The 17,500-nt window shown below is 34.2% G+C and overlaps 1 protein-coding gene across 2 annotated transcripts in view; it reads right to left on the bottom strand.

Moving 5' to 3' along the window:
* The window catches only part of ext1a (exostosin glycosyltransferase 1a), a 119,441-nt gene that overhangs the window by 12,284 nt on the left and 89,657 nt on the right, over nucleotides 1-17,500 (bottom strand). For both annotated transcript variants that reach the window (XM_073924922.1, NM_001012368.2), the window contains 2 exon segments: nucleotides 16,200-16,293; nucleotides 5,678-5,785 (listed from right to left, as the gene is read on the bottom strand). In XM_073924922.1, the coding sequence (XP_073781023.1) occupies nucleotides 5,678-5,785; nucleotides 16,200-16,293 (202 nt within the window).

Below are 17,500 nucleotides of genomic sequence, written 5' to 3'. Positions count from 1 at the left end.
GGATTGGATGGATGGATAGATGGATGCATTGGATTGAACTGGAAATAGACAGACGGATGGATAAATGTATGGATGGACGGGATTGGATAAATGAATGTATGGATGGATGGATGAATGGACTGGGATAGATGGATGAATGGATTTGGCATGAATAGATTAGGATGGATTGGATTTGGATGGATGGATTAATAGAAAACATAGCTTTAGTTTTAGTTTCAGCAGTTACACAACTGACTGCAGGGAAATCAGCCACAACAGGTGTGTGTGAGTGTGTGTGTGTGTGTGTGTGTGTGTGTGTGTGTGTGTGTGTGTGTTTATTAAAATCCCTCTTCACTGTAAACACAAACGGCCCTCGAGGAAGATTTCCATAACAAATATTTCACAGAGCGATTAGTCTCACCTTCTGTAGCGGCAGTCAGTGCCACAGGGCCACAAGAGCATATTAAATGCAGAAATGTGCTCCTGCGTCCTGACAGGTCCTGTCACTTCTCCCACCCCAGAGTCCCTTTCAGCCGCGGACCGCTAATCGGCGAGGGCAGGAGGTCCCATTTCAATTACAAAGCAACATGCACTTGCTTTCAGTGCGCAAGTCTCTGGAGGTCTGCAGACCGCCACTGATAGTTACAAGCTTGTGCCCGGCAAATTAGCATGTGACATTAGAATGATTTCATTCATGCGTGATTAATTAGTAGGAGAGGAACAAGACTGCATGAGGTTAAAACATATTCAGCACAGGTGACAAATTCTTGCTGATTATATAGACAGCTTTTTGAGTCAACATCAGCACAATACCTTCTTGTCTTGATATACAGTGGGGGGGGGGGGGGGGAATAGGTATTGAGTCACCTTTTTCTCAGAAAACACATTTCTAAAGGTGCAGTTTACTTGAAATGTTCAACAGATGTTGGTAACAACCAAAGAAATCCAAATATGCACAGAAAACGAAACAATATAGTTTACAAAAGAAGTTATGTATAATAAAATAAAATGATGCAGAGAAAGAGTACTGAACACATGAAAAAAGGGAGGTGTAGAAAGGCAGTGAAAGCCCAGACAGCAGCTAAAGCGCTGTGAAAAACTCATGTGACTTCAAAGCAATGAATGTGACTTCATTCTCCATATGAGAGATGTCTTTAAGCTGCCAGCACCAAAAAATAATAATACCATAAACCATAAATACTTTTTCAGATTTTTAATTTTATATTGTTTGGGTTTTTACCAAAATCTGGTTCAACCCCATGTCAACAGCTTTAGGGTGCTTGCACAGTAGCACTTTTGGTCCGCACCCGAGTTCGTTTGACGTCATAGTACTATACATTTAACTAGTGTGAATGCGTCTTCTGGACCTGGGTGCGAACCCGTGAACCGTACCCGAGTCCGCCTGAAAGAGGTGGTCTGGGGTACGGTTCATGCGAACTCTGGTACGGTTCACTTCAGATGTGAATGGAATCGTACCAAATAACGGAAGTGAACTATAGTGAACTGCCACCTGTACAACAAACTATTGTTTTCATGACGTTCGTTTGTTTGTGTGTGTGTCTTGTTTCGTACCTTGGTGACACGCGCGGGACTGAGCCAGGACAAACACAGTGATGTCTGCTTGTCTCCTCCAAAAACAGCTTCTGCAGACGCTGTGTGATGTTCTGAATGTGCATAATATTTTTGCGGCAGATGGACGCAAGTTGCTTTCTGTATGTCCAAAAGCTTTCAGTAAAAGCAGAATGACCGGGATGTGCGGAAGTCTTTCCATTACGGCACTTGCTTGCGTGGCCGTCACCTAGCAACGACTGTAAACAAAACAGCAGCTCGATGACGCAAGCGTACCGGGGTTCAGAAGGAAAAAAGACAGTGTGAACACAAACCAACCGATGAGGTGGCAAGTAGGGGTGTCACGATTTCGATTTTTAATCGAAATCGATCGAAATTTATGCTCAATTTCGATTATCGAATCAAAAAATAGAATCGTCGATGCTACCACGCCCCCATGTCACGTCAGCTTGGCTTGCTGAGCGGGAAAAAAACAGGCTTGTTGAAGTGCTTGTTAAACTGCTGAAGCAGGAGACCCGTCGACAGAACTTAAACCCTCTCCTCTTTCAATGAAGTCGCCGGTGTGGAAGCATTTTGGATTTCCAGTGAGTTATGTTGACAACGTTCGTGTTGTGGACAAAAAAAAAACACCGTTTTGCAAGCTCTGCTATGTACGTATTACGTACGGTTCGTCCGATAGACAACAACGGCATCGCGATCCTCCGCCCGCCCCCGTTGCAAATCTGCTCGCGAAAAGTACACACTCAGGCCCTGTTTACACTGTCTTTGTTTTTAAATGGCATTTTAGAACGACAACGATTTGACATCCACAGTGGCGTGTGGCATTTCTAAGCAGCCCTCCTTCCTTTCTACCTCTGAAAATGCACATCACGTGACCACACAGACACAGATGCACTCACAGCCATGCGCTCGAGGTCCAGGCAGTCAGAGGACTGCTTCAATCTTTCACTCACTTGTACTTAGTCATTTTAGCGAACACCTCAGATACTGTTGGCTGGTTCCTGTTGGTTGTGCGTCTTTTTTACCGACGCCATTATAATGACACAGATCACTGCCTCTTCACGAGTCCCGCAGAAAAAAGTGATTGACAGGTGGTCATTATGTGTGTATCTTGCCTTTATTCATTTACTGTATGATTTATTTATGGGTAAAAAAAAGACCATGCAGGTCAGGTAGTTTAAATGGTAGGCTACAAATAATTAATTGGTCATTAATTAATTAATTATTCATAATCGAAAATCGAATCGAATCGTGCCTTTAGAATCGAAAATGTAATCTAATCGAGGATTTGGAGGATCGTGACACCCTTAGTGACAAGGGGAGACAATCGAACTTGGGTAAGGTCCAGGCAAATAAACCAAGTGTGAAAGCACTCTTAGAAACATTATTTGCTGGGAAAACCATGACGTGTTCAATACTTATTCCCCCACTGTATATCGCAGGTGAGAGTTGAATTTAGATTAATATGCAAGTATTTCCAACATGCTTTCCTCTAAATAACAAATAAACAACAAAGGCAATGATCATTAATAAAAAAAGATCGTATTCAAGAAAGCATCCGATAAAAGAGTTGTGCAAATTGACACGATTAGAAGTACAGAGAGAATATTCATGGTTTTACTGGTGCCTGACTGACTAAACAACCAAAATAAACCAAAGACATTTTCCACATTGAAGTAAACGAAGCCTCGAAGAATCACAGCAACCATCACGGCCAAAAACTAATACTACATCAAAGGTGTTTACTAGATCAAGCAAACATGTTCAAATAATCTGCTTTGACAAGTTGTTTCAAACTACACAAACCAACTGGGAGTTCACAAACTTAAATTGGGCCAATGCTTTTCCTTGTTAATGATGTCAGACCAGACTTTTAAGTGTCCCTGTTATACTATATGAAGATTACATATTTTTAACAAAAAACGTATGACTCGTGTCATATTGACCTTATTCTTCAATGTGGAAGTGCGCTCGTTATTGCAACTGTTTTAGAACTTTCGATTCAGCTGCCTATGGGAGAAATGACAAGGAAAAATAAACGGCAGAAAACGGTCCACTGGAAAAAGTGTTGCATGCAGAACTGTTGCAAACTATTTATTTTTGTTGAATTTAAACAAACAAATTAAGTTTAATAATGTTCAACTTCATTTGTTTTTTAAATTCAACACAAATAAAATGTTTACAACCACTTAACGTAAGAAATTGAGTAAATCCAAGGAATTATCTCTGAATATTTTTTTTCAGTGTTCCTCAAACAAGTGTTTCCATGACTATACAGACAAAATTGAATAATATAATGAGATATTAGAATAATAATATCTTACGATAAATTAAGATTAGATTTTAACATGATAAGATATAGTATAATACATAAGAAAACATAAGTTTGCATCTTCAAGCAGGAGAACGAGCTGTTTTTAATGTCTAAAAATGAATGAAGGTGAATGAGACCGGAAGTCTTAAGCCAAAAAGGTTCAGATGGCTGTGCCCTCTCGTACGTGGAGAATAAGGTGAATAGAATAGATCTTATTCATACATTTTGTGAACCATTGCACCCGTAATATACTACCCACACACACAGACAGAAAATTATATTCACTCACCGGCCACTTTGTTAGGTACATCTATCCAACTGCTCGCTAATACAAGTTTCTAATCAGCCAATCAGATGGCAGCCACTCAACGCATTTAGGCATGTAGACATGGTCAAGATGATCCAACACGTCCAACCTTGAGGGAGATGGGCTACAGCAGCAGAAGACCACACCTTGTGCCACTTCTGTCAGCTAAGAACAGGAAACTGAGGCTACAATTCACACAGGCTCACCAAAACTGGACAATAGAAGATTGGAAAAACGTTGCCTGGTCTAATGAGTCTCCATTTCTGCTGCGACATTTGGATGGTAGGGTCAGAGTTTGGCATCAACAACATGAAAGCATGGATCCATCCTGTCTTATATCAATGGTTCAGGTTGGTAGTTGTAATGTAATGGTGTTGGGGATATTTTCTTGACACACTTTGGGATCATTAGTACCAACTGAGCATCGTGTCAACGCCACAGCCAACATGAGCATTGTTGGTGACCATGTCCATCCCTTTATGACCACAGTGTACCCATCTTCTGATGGCTACTTCCAGCAGGATAACTCGCCATGTCATAAAGCGCGACTCATCTCAGACTGGTTTCTTGAACATGACAATGAGGTCACTGTACTCAAATGGCCTCCACAGTCACCAGATCTCAATCCATTAGAGCAGTGGTTCTCAAACTTTTTTCATCAAGTACCACCTCAGAAAAAAAATTCTCTCCAAGTACCACCAAAATGAGCAGTATTGAAATACAGTAGCGTGGTAGGCCCAGTAAAGCAGCTACAACTCTGCACAGCTAAAAAAAAACGTGGCAGATTACCTCAGAAATATAAGCTATAAGTCATATATGGCATATTATATACATCATTTTTGATATATATTTTGAAATATATGTAGCATGTACATGACATATTTCATTCCTTTGCGTACCACTAAAAGGAAGCCCGCGTACCACTAGTGGTACACGTACCACAGTTTGAGAACCACTGCATTAGAGCACCTTTGGCATGTGGTGGAACGAGATATACGCATTATGGATGTCTAGCCAACAAATCTGCAGCAACTGCATGATGCCACCATGTCAATATGGAGCAAAATCTCTGAGGAATATTTTCAGTACCTTGTTGAATCTATGCCATGAAGGATTAAGGCAGTTCTGAAGGCAAAAGGGGGACTAACAGGGTACTAGCAAGGTGTACCTAATAAAGTGGCCGGTAAGTGTATGTGTTCTAATTGAAGCTTTTCACATATAACCCAATAATGACCTCAAAGGCTGACTTTGGGGGTAAATTCTCTGACAAATTTAACATGCAATTAGTTTGTAAATTCTTCAATTACTCAATTGCGTCATTGTGTAACTGATTAGATAACAAATGGGATTTGACTGACAGTTCTAACTAGAATGCATTTCAGTTTCTGTCCACATATGCAGCAAAAAGACATCAGGTACAAGCAGGAGCACAAACACCACAGGAGCACACAACGCATCACACAATCTGAGTCTGTTTTTGGGGTTTTGATGTTTTCTGGAAGTGTTACCTGTAGAAGAAGTCTCTCGTCCCCGATGACAGCAGCCGTCCGCCAGTCGATGATCTCGGAGAAGGGAAGCTCCCAGCCGTTACTCAGCATGACGGGCACACAAGCGGCCTGCGCACACAAATACACACACACACACAGAAGCAAGTTCAAACAGGCTGAAGAAACATACAACAAGCGTCATGAAATTTTTATTAGCATCTTCCAGTGGAAAGTGGGAAAGCTAAAGGAGCTCTGACTTCAGACTGAGAAATGAAGAGTTCTGGTTTCTCAGAAATCTGCTGGATAACACACAGCATGACTCTGCCTGTCTGAATGCAGGACTCGTGCCTCATAACAATGATGGAGAATAACCATCAGGCGCAGAGAGGAGAACTATGCAAAAGTGCTACTAAGAAGAAAATGTTTATAATATGTCTAAACAAATGATATGTCTAAACCTAAAACTAAACAAAGCTAAGAATAAAATTTAAAATTATACAATTAAAGAACGAAAATATTATAAATCATTGGACATATATATATATATATATATATATATATATATATATATATATATATATATATATTTTTTTTTTTTCTTATTTAAAAGGATAAAAAATATTAAAACATAAAACATAAGAATAAAATTAAAAATGGCACAATTAATGAAAATTCAATTAATGAAAATATTGTAAATTATTATAATATTTTACTTATTTGCAAAATTTTTAAATAAAACTAAGAACACAGTTAAAATGATGAATAATTAATGAACACAAACTAAATTAAATAACTTAAATCAAATATTTAGAAATTATAATATTTTATATTTTATTTATTTAAAACCTCACTAAAAATATTTTTTTGAATATTAAAACAAAGCTAAGATTAAAATGGAAAGAAATATACAATTAATAAATATGAAATGAATGAAAATATTATATAATTTTTTTGCATATTTATTAATATTTAATTTAATATTAAATAATATTTTGCATATTTGTTTGTTATTTGAAATATCATTTAAAAACATACAAAAGTTTTATGACAAAACTAAGAATAAAAATTTATAATTAATAAACAAACAACTGAAAATATGACAAACTATTGGAAAAATGTGGATTTTGCTTATTTACAATTTGAAATCTCATTTAATATTATTTTAAAACATATTAAAACAAAACTAAGAATAAAATGAAGAATGATGCAATTAATGAACGAAAATATTATAAATAACAGGACAAATATTTATTTAATAATACTTTGATTATTTATTTTTTTATTTAAAATCTCATATAAATTATAAAAAAATTAAAACATAAAACAAAAAATAAAATGAAAAAAATATATGCAATTAATGAAGATGAAATAAATTAATATATGATAAATTATTAAAAAACTATGTTTATCATTTTTTAGCATATTTATTTAAAATCTCAATTAAAAATATACAAAATATGACAACAAAATTAAGAATAAAATGGATATAATTAATGAACTTAAAAATGAAAATATGATAAACTATTGGAAAAATGTTAATAAAATAATATTTTTCTTTTTATTTGAATAGAATTTCAATGAAAAATATTAAAACAAAAAAGAATAAAACTAAAAATGACAAAATTAATGGACAAGAAATTATTGAAAATACACACACACACACACACACACACACACACCACACACACACACACACACACACACACACACATATATATATATAGTATAACTTAAATATATATACGTTTTTTTTCCATTTTTTAGTTATTTAAACATCTATATTTATCAAATAAATAAAAAATATTTTATTTATTACATATTAAGAAAAACCGATTACAAGAAAACAAAAAATGTGTAATTTAAGCAAATTACTAAAATGTTACTTTTTATGTTATGCAATTTACAAACATATTTACATACAATATAAAAAAATGTATGTAATAAAATTGCAATTATAATTGTTCAAATCAGTCATAACAATAATCAGGACAAAAAAATTCTCTATTAAATTGAAATAATTAAAAAAGGACGGAGTTGTCCATATTTTAAACATTTCAAAAGGTTACACACACACACACACACACAAATGCAGTACATTTAAACATGTAAGACACACGTAATGAAATACAGATACAACGATTCATGCATGTTATCATAATAATTGCCACAAAGAGTTATATAGAGTACATTTCTATTATGCACAGCAATACTGACATATACAGTAAATAAGAAATGCCACACACAGACTCATTGTTAAGTGATGTTCCATACAATCAACTTCTATTGGTCAAATCCAGTAAGGCACATCCCAGCAGGCCTTCTGTGTGTTTACACTGTCAAACATGTTCAGTGTTCAGCCACAAATTAGCTGTTGTCACTTGTTCCTGAAGAAGCGGCGTAGCAGGAGCAACCAACAGACAGATGGCACATTGTTTATAATATCTAATGACTACCTGCTCACCAATTTGCATATCAGCTGCTATTATTGGTCATTAGTGCGGAGCTGCATTCATTATTGAGAATGGAGCTATAGAGAAAACTATTCCAAAGGCTTACATTAACGCTATTAATAATATAATATAATATAATATAAAACATAATATAATATAATATAATATAACATAATATAATATAATAAAACATAATATAATATAATATAATAAAATAAAATAATATAATATAATATAATATAATATAATATAATAAAACATAATTTAATATAATATAATATAATATAATATAATAAAACATAATTTAATATAATATAATATAAAATATTATAATATAATATAATATAATAAAACATAATTTAATATAATATAATATAACATATTATAATATAATATAATATAATATAATAAAACATAATTTAATATAATATAATATAATATAATATAATATAATATAATATAATATAATATAATATAATATAATATAATATAATATAATAAAACATAATATAATATAATATAATATAATTTAATATAATATAATATAATATAATATAATATAATATAATAAAACATAATATAATATAATATAATATAATATAATATAATATAATATAATATAATATAATATAATATAATATAATATAACATAATATAATATAATATAATATAATAAAACATAATAAAACATAATAAAACATAATATAATATAATATAATATAATATAATATAATAAAACATAATATAATATAATATAATAAAACATAATATAATATAATATATATAATATAATATAATATAACATAATATAATATAATATAATATAATAAAACATAATATAATATAATATAATATAATATAATATAATATAATATAATATAATATAATATAATATAATATAATATAATATAATAAAACATAATATAATATAATATAATATAATATAATATAATATAATATAATATAATATAATATAATATAATATAATATAATAAAACATAATTTAATATAATATAATAAAACATAATATAATATAATATAATAAAACATAATATAATATAATAAAACATAATATAATATAATATAATATAATATAATATAATATAATATAATATAATATAATATAATATAATATAATATAATATAATATAATATAATATAATATAATATAATAAAAGATAATATAATATATGTATTGACAGTGATAACCCCTGAACCACCATGCCATCCTGCTTTTCAGATAATCTAGTAAAATGATATTCAGATGGTAATGTATATCAAATGTCATATTTGTCCAATATCATGCAGCAATAATGCCTCCCCATGCTATATCATAAGCATTATCTGATATCATGCAGCATGTACATCTGAACTTCATTGTAAGGCAATCGAATGAAATGCAGCATTATCCAGCATACGTGTGTGTGTCCTGTCCCTAATCTGTAAAGCTCTGACCTCCCTCATCTCTAATATCATCCCGCTGTTATGAAGTAATCCTGCCAGTGTCATTAACCAGGCCTTCAATCTGCTGAAACACACACAGAGCAACACACAAAAGCTCCGTGCAGCACACCCACACTGTTCAAAACACACTGCATAATGGCCTGTTAAGCCTCATGTCTGCACCGCGGCAGACAACCTGAAAGAGAACAGTCGCACTCCTACACACCAGACGTTTCAGAGCGGCGCCCGGTGATGTCTGAAAATGTAGATCTGTTGATGTGACTTGTGTATTGTTTATCTCAGGAGCTTTAATTGACACATGCATTTACAGTTGTAGACAGATTTATTAGCCCCCTGCATATTTTCCCCACAATTTCTGTTTAATGTAATGATTTTTTTCAACACATTTCTGAACATAACAGTTTTAATAACTCATTTTTAATTATTTATTTTATCTATATCTGACTACACTAGCTGACAAAAGTCTTGTCGTCGATCCCAGTTGTAAGAGCAACAAATAATAACCTGACTTCTAGTTGATCATTTGGAAAAGTCATCTGTTGAACTGCATCCCAATTAGGGTTGTAACGGTATGAATTTTTCACGGTATGATAATCGTCTAAAACAATACCACGGTTTGACGGTTTCGCGGTATACGGTATGTTACAAATGTTACAAAATAATAGAACAGTGAAGCAAATTTGACTTTTTCCAAATAATATATTTTTAGTTACTATAAACAACACCACTTACAATGAACAAATAAAAAAAAATAAGAAAATAATAAATAATGTGTCAAAGTCCAAATAAAGTCCAAATAAACATGATGCAAATCCTCAGTTAAAAATTGATATAAATAATTACTATACTATAAATAGGTACATGACGAAACTAGATTCAAAATGGAACATCCTTAGGTTTTATGTGCCAGCATGGATATGGTTGTCTGTGGATTTGGATGTGGTTGTATGCAATGCAGACAAACAGCTGCATCTTCATTTGCGTCTTTTGAAAACAGCAAGAGCAGCAGTTCGTCTTTGCTGTGTCACTGTTTTGTCATGTTTCTGTGCTGCTGTGCATGCAAAAGTACTTAGTATGAGAATTATTTCATGCAAAACTTTTTTTTTTTGCCTTTTATTTAGCCGCGCATAAATGTATGCCTATCTCTCATTCCGTGTTGTTCAAAAAGCTTGGTCCACAAACAAAAGTGAAACCTATGCTTATTGGTTGTGATATAGCGAGTTTGAATCAATCTGGGCATGGAGGAGGGACAATGCATCAATGTATCATGTCTGGTTTGTCCGGAGACACAGTGACGAGCGTTTCTTTGTCAAATCAGCGTTGTCAAATGTTGATGACGTAACCGCACTGATTCCGGAGCCTCTGAAAGTCCGCGAATGTTATGTGATACAGTACTGGAAAGCTGAGATTCTCTTCTTTATGCCAATCTTTGAATTGTATGAATCGGATCAGCGGATCAAAAGTTATTAAACATTTAAGAGCAATACTTATTTTTAGCCGCGGGCGGCTGTCTCGGTCTTTAAGGGTTAACCGTTGATATGCAATTGTTCATGGTATGATAATCGTGCACGTTCAAATCGTGGTAAACCGTCATACCGGTATATTGTTACAACCCTAATCCCAAACATCACAAATACTGCAGAAGACCTAATGGAACCCGCATGGACCCAAGATTCTCACAATTTGGTGAAGGACAAATCATGGTTTTTGGGTTGCATTCAGTATGGGGGCGTGCGAGAGATCTGCAGAGTGGATGGTGTCGTAATTCGACTTCTTATCAATTAGAAATTATCAGACTGGAGGTTTTGAATATCAGAAAATAGACTTTATTCTTCATAATAAAGCCGAGAAAGAGCAGAGCAGACCCCAGAGCATTCTGAAGTCTCTCCTGGACACCTTCTAAAGTCTCTCCTGCACCTTCTCCTTTATTTATGTTTTTGACACACCCCTATGTGTCTCTTTTTAACTTTTGACCATTTTTGAATAGGTTTTCTAGTCTAAGGGGTCCTGCTATTCTTGGCTCTCAGCCCACTAGCTCATGTCAACAGAGATGTTACAGGTCTATGTCAGCAAAGTAAAGATGCAACTTATGCAAAGGAACTAAGTGTTTACATACATTCTCATGAAAGCATAATCACTTGATAATATGTTACTCATTCTAACTTCTGACACATAGCTTCATACAAGTATTTAACATATATAACCTTCTAGTGTTGCTTCTGCGCAGGCATACTCATCTTACACAGACATATCACTGTATTTTTAACACAGGCTGGCAAGTTTGCTGCAAACACTACATACATTTTGTGAAGAGAAAATTAACTGCTTTACACTTAGAAAATACTTCATACAGAGAGAATAAAATCTTCTTCAATGGCAACATCAACAGCCTGAGGTATCAAGACATTTGTGCTGCCCATTACATTATAAACCACAGTACAGGGCAAGTTCTTCAGCAGGACAGCACTCCTCATACTTCAGCCTCCACATCAAAGCTCCTAAAAAAAAGCAAAGGTCAAGGTGCTCCAGAATTGGCCTGCCCAGTCAACAGATATGAACATTATTGAGCATGTCTGGAGTAAGATGGAGGAGGCATTGAAGATGAATCTAAAGAATCTTGATGAACTCTGGGAGTCCTGCAGGAACGCTTTCTCTGGCATTCCGAATGACTTTATTGATAAGTGATTTGAGTCATTGCAGAGATGTATGGATGCGGTCCTCCAAGCTCATGGGAGTCACACACAATATTCATTCTTTTTCCACTGCACCATGACTTTATATTCTATGCTGTACATTATTTCTGTTAAGTGACAAGACTTTTGTCTAAGTCGAGTAGTAAAAATTGCCAGTGCAATTGTCGGTAAAGCACAAAGACAACCAAATGAAATCAATCAGTCATTAATAATCAATGAGAATTAAACAGAAAGCACACAGAATTATTGAAGATTGTTACCAGCCCTTAAATATTAAATTTCAGCTCTTGCCATTAAAGGAGTAAGGAGAAATGTGTATTAAATGTCTTTTGTGCCGACTGCCATTAGAATTTTAAATACTGGGTTCTAAGCATGTATAGGGTTTTAAATTGAGTTTTTAATGACATTGAATGTATTTGTGTTGGCTGTTTTTCTGTGATGTGAATGCTGATGTGGTTGTGAGGTGAAGCCAAAGATAAATTTCCACTTTATATATAACAATAAAGAAAGTAAAGTAAAGTAAAGTAAAGTTAAGTAAAGTAAAGTAAAGTAAAGTTAAGACCAAGGCATGATCATATTTTATTTTGGTAAAATAAGTGTAATCTAGAGGCCTTTTCCTTTCATATAAGCCACTTCTGATAACAAATGATCAACTCGAAGTCAAGTTGTTATTTGTTGTTCCTAAAACTTTGACAGGCGACAAGACTTTTGTCAGGTAGTGTATATATTTTTCAAGATACTAGTATTCAGCTTAAAGAGACATTTAAAGGCTTAACTAGGTTATTTAGGCAAGGTAGTGTTATTAGGTAAATCAGTGGATTTCGCTTAAGTAAATATTGCTTAAGGGAAGTAATAATATTGACCATAAAATAGTTTAAAAAAAAAGAAGAAAAATCGGCTTTTATTCTAGCTGAAATAAAACTTTCTCCAGAAGAAAAAATATTATAGGAAATACTATTAAAGAGCCCATATTATGGGTTTTTGAAAATTCCCCTCCATGTAGTGTGTAACACAGCTCTAAGTAAAGTAAAGTATCCAGCTAAGGTTTAAATCGGTAAGAATACAGTGTTTAAAACTGTTGATTCATCTATAAAAGAGTCGACTCATAGTGCTTCAAACGAGTCGCCTTGATCACGATTCATTAGGTGTTTCGCCATGACGTACGAACGAAACCAAGTTATTCACGTGCACGCGCAAACCCGGGAGATTTCAAACCTGAGGCCCCGCCCTCTGACGCAGAAACCCAGACACACACACACACACACACACACACACAAACACAAGCACACACAAACATGCCGGTCGATTGAAGTCACACTGCAGATGGATATATTGAGTCTCTACCCAAAGATGAAACCTCAGCATTATAGCCAAGCAGTTGGAAACTACTGGAAACTTCTGGAAACTACATGCTACAAAGAATACTTCATCAGCGTTTGTTAAAGGAAGGATCAGTAAAGAGTAACTTACTGATGGACGTCAGGATGGATTTTTCTTCCTCCATTTCTCAAGTGTAAGTACGTGCGATTAAAGTTGCCTCGTTTACTCTAGCTTGCAAATGTGTTTAGTTGTGATTTGTTACTTGTAACCGCGTGTACTGTATCAGGTTAACTGGCTATATTCTCTTATCGCGTGCAAAGTCACGTTAAAAACGCGACGCGTGCTGCTTTGTTAATGGAGCTCCGTGGACGAGGAGAAGTGTGTGTGTCTGTGTGTGCGTGTGCGCGCGCTGTCGTCCGGAGGTGTGTGTGTTTGTGTGTGTGTGTGTGCGCGCGTGCGCGTTGTCGTCCGGAGCAGGGTTAAGTGCGTGTGTGTGTGTGCAATATGTGTGTGTGTGTCTGTGAAAAGAGCAGAGTGAGAAGCTACGAGATCTTCTCAACTGTTTTTGGAGTTTTTGCTCAATAAAATAGTCAGTCGTCTGAATTTTCAAGTCCATAGTCTGTATTTACATTGACCCACTGGCAGCTAAACTCCACGCCTACACTATCGAGCGTGTATGAACTGTGATTATTTTTATATTGCTGATTAGCTGTTGGACATTTCACTCTCTGACTGAAGGCAGTCGACCAATCGCAACAAGCTGTCATTGGTCCAATCAGCGCAGATTAGCTTCGCGCTAAGGAGGGGTTTGGGAACAAATGAATCACTGGACGATTCATACAGGAGTCGCTGGGATAATTAGGTAAAAATAAATGCAGATTATAAGACCATGAAAGTGTTTTTTTGACCTTGCATGCATATTAAACTGTTGTTGGAGACCCTTACAACCAAGATATGACCCTATTTCATGTATAATATGGGCTCTTTAAAAAAATCCTTCTCTGTTAAACATCATTTGGGAAATATTTGAAAAAGAAAATCACAGAAGGGTGAATAATTTTGACTACAACTGTAAATTACAAAACAGTAATACTGTGAAATATTATTGCATGAAATGTTCTGTTTTATCTGTTTAATTTCGTGTTCCTGTAGAATTTGTTATTTTTTAATGCCAAATTTAAGAGAATTTAAAGATAATTAGCAAAAATTAACATTGTATAATGACTTCTGAAGGACAATATGAAATAATGATGCTAATACTTCTACATTCTTATTTAAAATACAATTGAGCAGAATTTAGTGATTTTTAAATTGCAACGGCATTACAGACGATTTCTGCTTTTATTTACTGTATTTAAGTTCAAGCTTTCAGGTCAGATTTTTAACAAATATTTTTGTTTGTTTTTATTATCTTCAAGATTACATTTCTTTACCATCAAGAAATATTTAACACAAAAATAATTTATATAATAATAATAATAATAATAATAATAATAATAATAATAATAATAATAATAATAATTCACATCAAATCTTCATTTTTGAACTATTTCTGAAAGATCATGTGACACTTAATATTGAATTATGCTAAAAATTCTAGAGGAAATAAATTACACTTTAAATATAACACATAAATATATATATATATATATATATATATATATATATATATATATATATATATATATATATATATATATATAATACAATTAAATTGTGTTATTTAAAATTGTAATGAATCCTAATTAATTATTGTTTTAAATTAATATTTGCATTTGCAAAGCTGCAGTCATTCATTCATTCATTCATTCATTGTTTTTCTTTTCGGCTCAGTCCCTTTATTAATCTGGGGTCGCCACAGTGGAATGAACCCCCAACTTATACAGCATATGTTTTACACCGCGGATGCCCTTCCTGCTGCAACCCATCACTGGAAAGCATCCATACACACTCATTTACACACATACACTACAGACAATTTATCTTACCCAATTCACCTATACCACATGTCTTGGGACTTGTAGGGGAAACCGGAGCACCCAGAGGAAACCCACACAAACACAGGAAGAACAAACAAACTCCCACAGAAACGCCAACTGACCCGGCTGGGGCTCAAACCAGCAACCTTAATGCTTTGAGGTGATTGTGCTACCCACAGCGTCACCGAGCTTCCCCCAAAGCTGTATTTATTTGAATAAAAATCCACTAACACAGTGAATACTAATTAATAAGAATTAAAATAATATTTCACAATATATATTTTATTTTTGTTCAAATACTTTATGTAGAAAATATGTTGAATATTCTCTAACTCTAATCAAGGCTGCAGTTATTCAATATTAATATGTTAAATCTGTTTTTAATCATATTAATTATTCGTTGTTTTTATTCCTTTTACTTGTCGTGCGATTATTTATTGATTCTCTTAATCTGATTATGTAAAGCACTTTGAATTGGCATTGTGTATGAAATGGGCTATACAAATCAACCTGTCTTGCCTAATAAAAATACAGTAAAGACAGAAATATTGTGGCAAATCATTACATTTGTCATCTGTCATGTTGCTTAACAGTAACAGCCTGTAATTAGCAACAAAATTGGACTGTAAAAGTGTACCTGCAGAGCCTCCAGGAAGCGGAAAGAGCCCAGGCGTCGTCCTCTCGGCACCAGACAGAATGTGGAGTTGTGCAGCATTTCTTTATAGTCGTACCTGTGGAGGACAAGAAGGAAACACTGAGGTCACAAAACATCCTGGAGCAGGAAAACAGTTAAAGCTCAAAACATCTAGCAGAGATTACAAATGCTGCAGCTTGGAGAAAGAGCAAGCTCTGGAAAAACACACACACGTTATGAACTTTAATTCCAAATGGGTAAACTTTACAGTTAAGCTACAGATTACATGGGTTTCAAACTGTGGTTTCGCTCATGTATAATGCCTACTCTATATTGCGCATCCTAGTGGACACATGGCGATATCGATGCTGAATTGATGCACTGTAAAAAAAAAAAAACAGCTCTGTCTGGTTCTTGAATCTGATTGGCTGATAGTCGTGCAATATTTTGCCAGTAACATCAAAAAAAGGCCTCTTCACCCTTCACCTCTGTGTATTACTCCGCCCACATACAGCAAGCAACAAGCAGTTTAACAAATATTACTGTTGTTAGACAACAAAATGTACTTTTGAGGCTTTTTTAGTCAATAATGTAGTTGTTTAGATTGCAACTATGCAGTTTATTTGTAAGAATTGTGCTTATTTTAAAATATTTACAATTTCTGAAAGCTCGTAGGCGGTCAAAGACCTTAATAAGCCCTTATTATAATAAGCCCTTGCTCAGTGTGTTCTCTTGAGCACAAATAAAAAGCTGAAAAATGTAAGCCTCGTGGTTTTTAAGGTGGACCGGATAGAGTCAATAAGAAGCTGGATTCAGCCTCGTCCCTCCTTATCGCAAACACAACAGCAGTCTGGTGAGAAATCTCTGTAGACGGATGGCATTTCATGTCACGTTCAGCTTTATAATCCTAAAATATGAGCAAAATTTGCTGTTTTGTCATCACCTTAAGGGGCTCACACACCAGAGGCGCCGCTTCACATTACGCTATAGAGAATCATTCAAACACTAGCTCTAAAGTGACGTTGGTGAATTAGTAACAGCTTCTGCTGTTCTGACGTCAGCTGCAGATGTGAATGAATGGCGGAAGAAAGTAGTTCCTAATACAAAAAGGTTTTAGACTCTCTGTGTTTGATTTTCTTTTTTATGTACAGTTAAGATTGTGCCGTCGAACTGTTGTATAAACGCGATATTACACAAGTAGCAGTGTGCTATGCCAGAATTTAACTGTTAACAATATGGAAGGAACGTGAAATAAACTTCTACATTTTATGGCAAATCAGCAAATCTACTAAAACTGCTAAAAA

Source organism: Danio rerio, chromosome 16 (genome assembly GCF_049306965.1).
Source record: "Danio rerio strain Tuebingen ecotype United States chromosome 16, GRCz12tu, whole genome shotgun sequence".
Lineage (NCBI taxonomy): Eukaryota > Metazoa > Chordata > Actinopteri > Cypriniformes > Danionidae > Danio > Danio rerio.
Note: the sequence above shows the minus strand (reverse complement) of the source record. Positions and strands in the feature narration are given on the sequence as shown.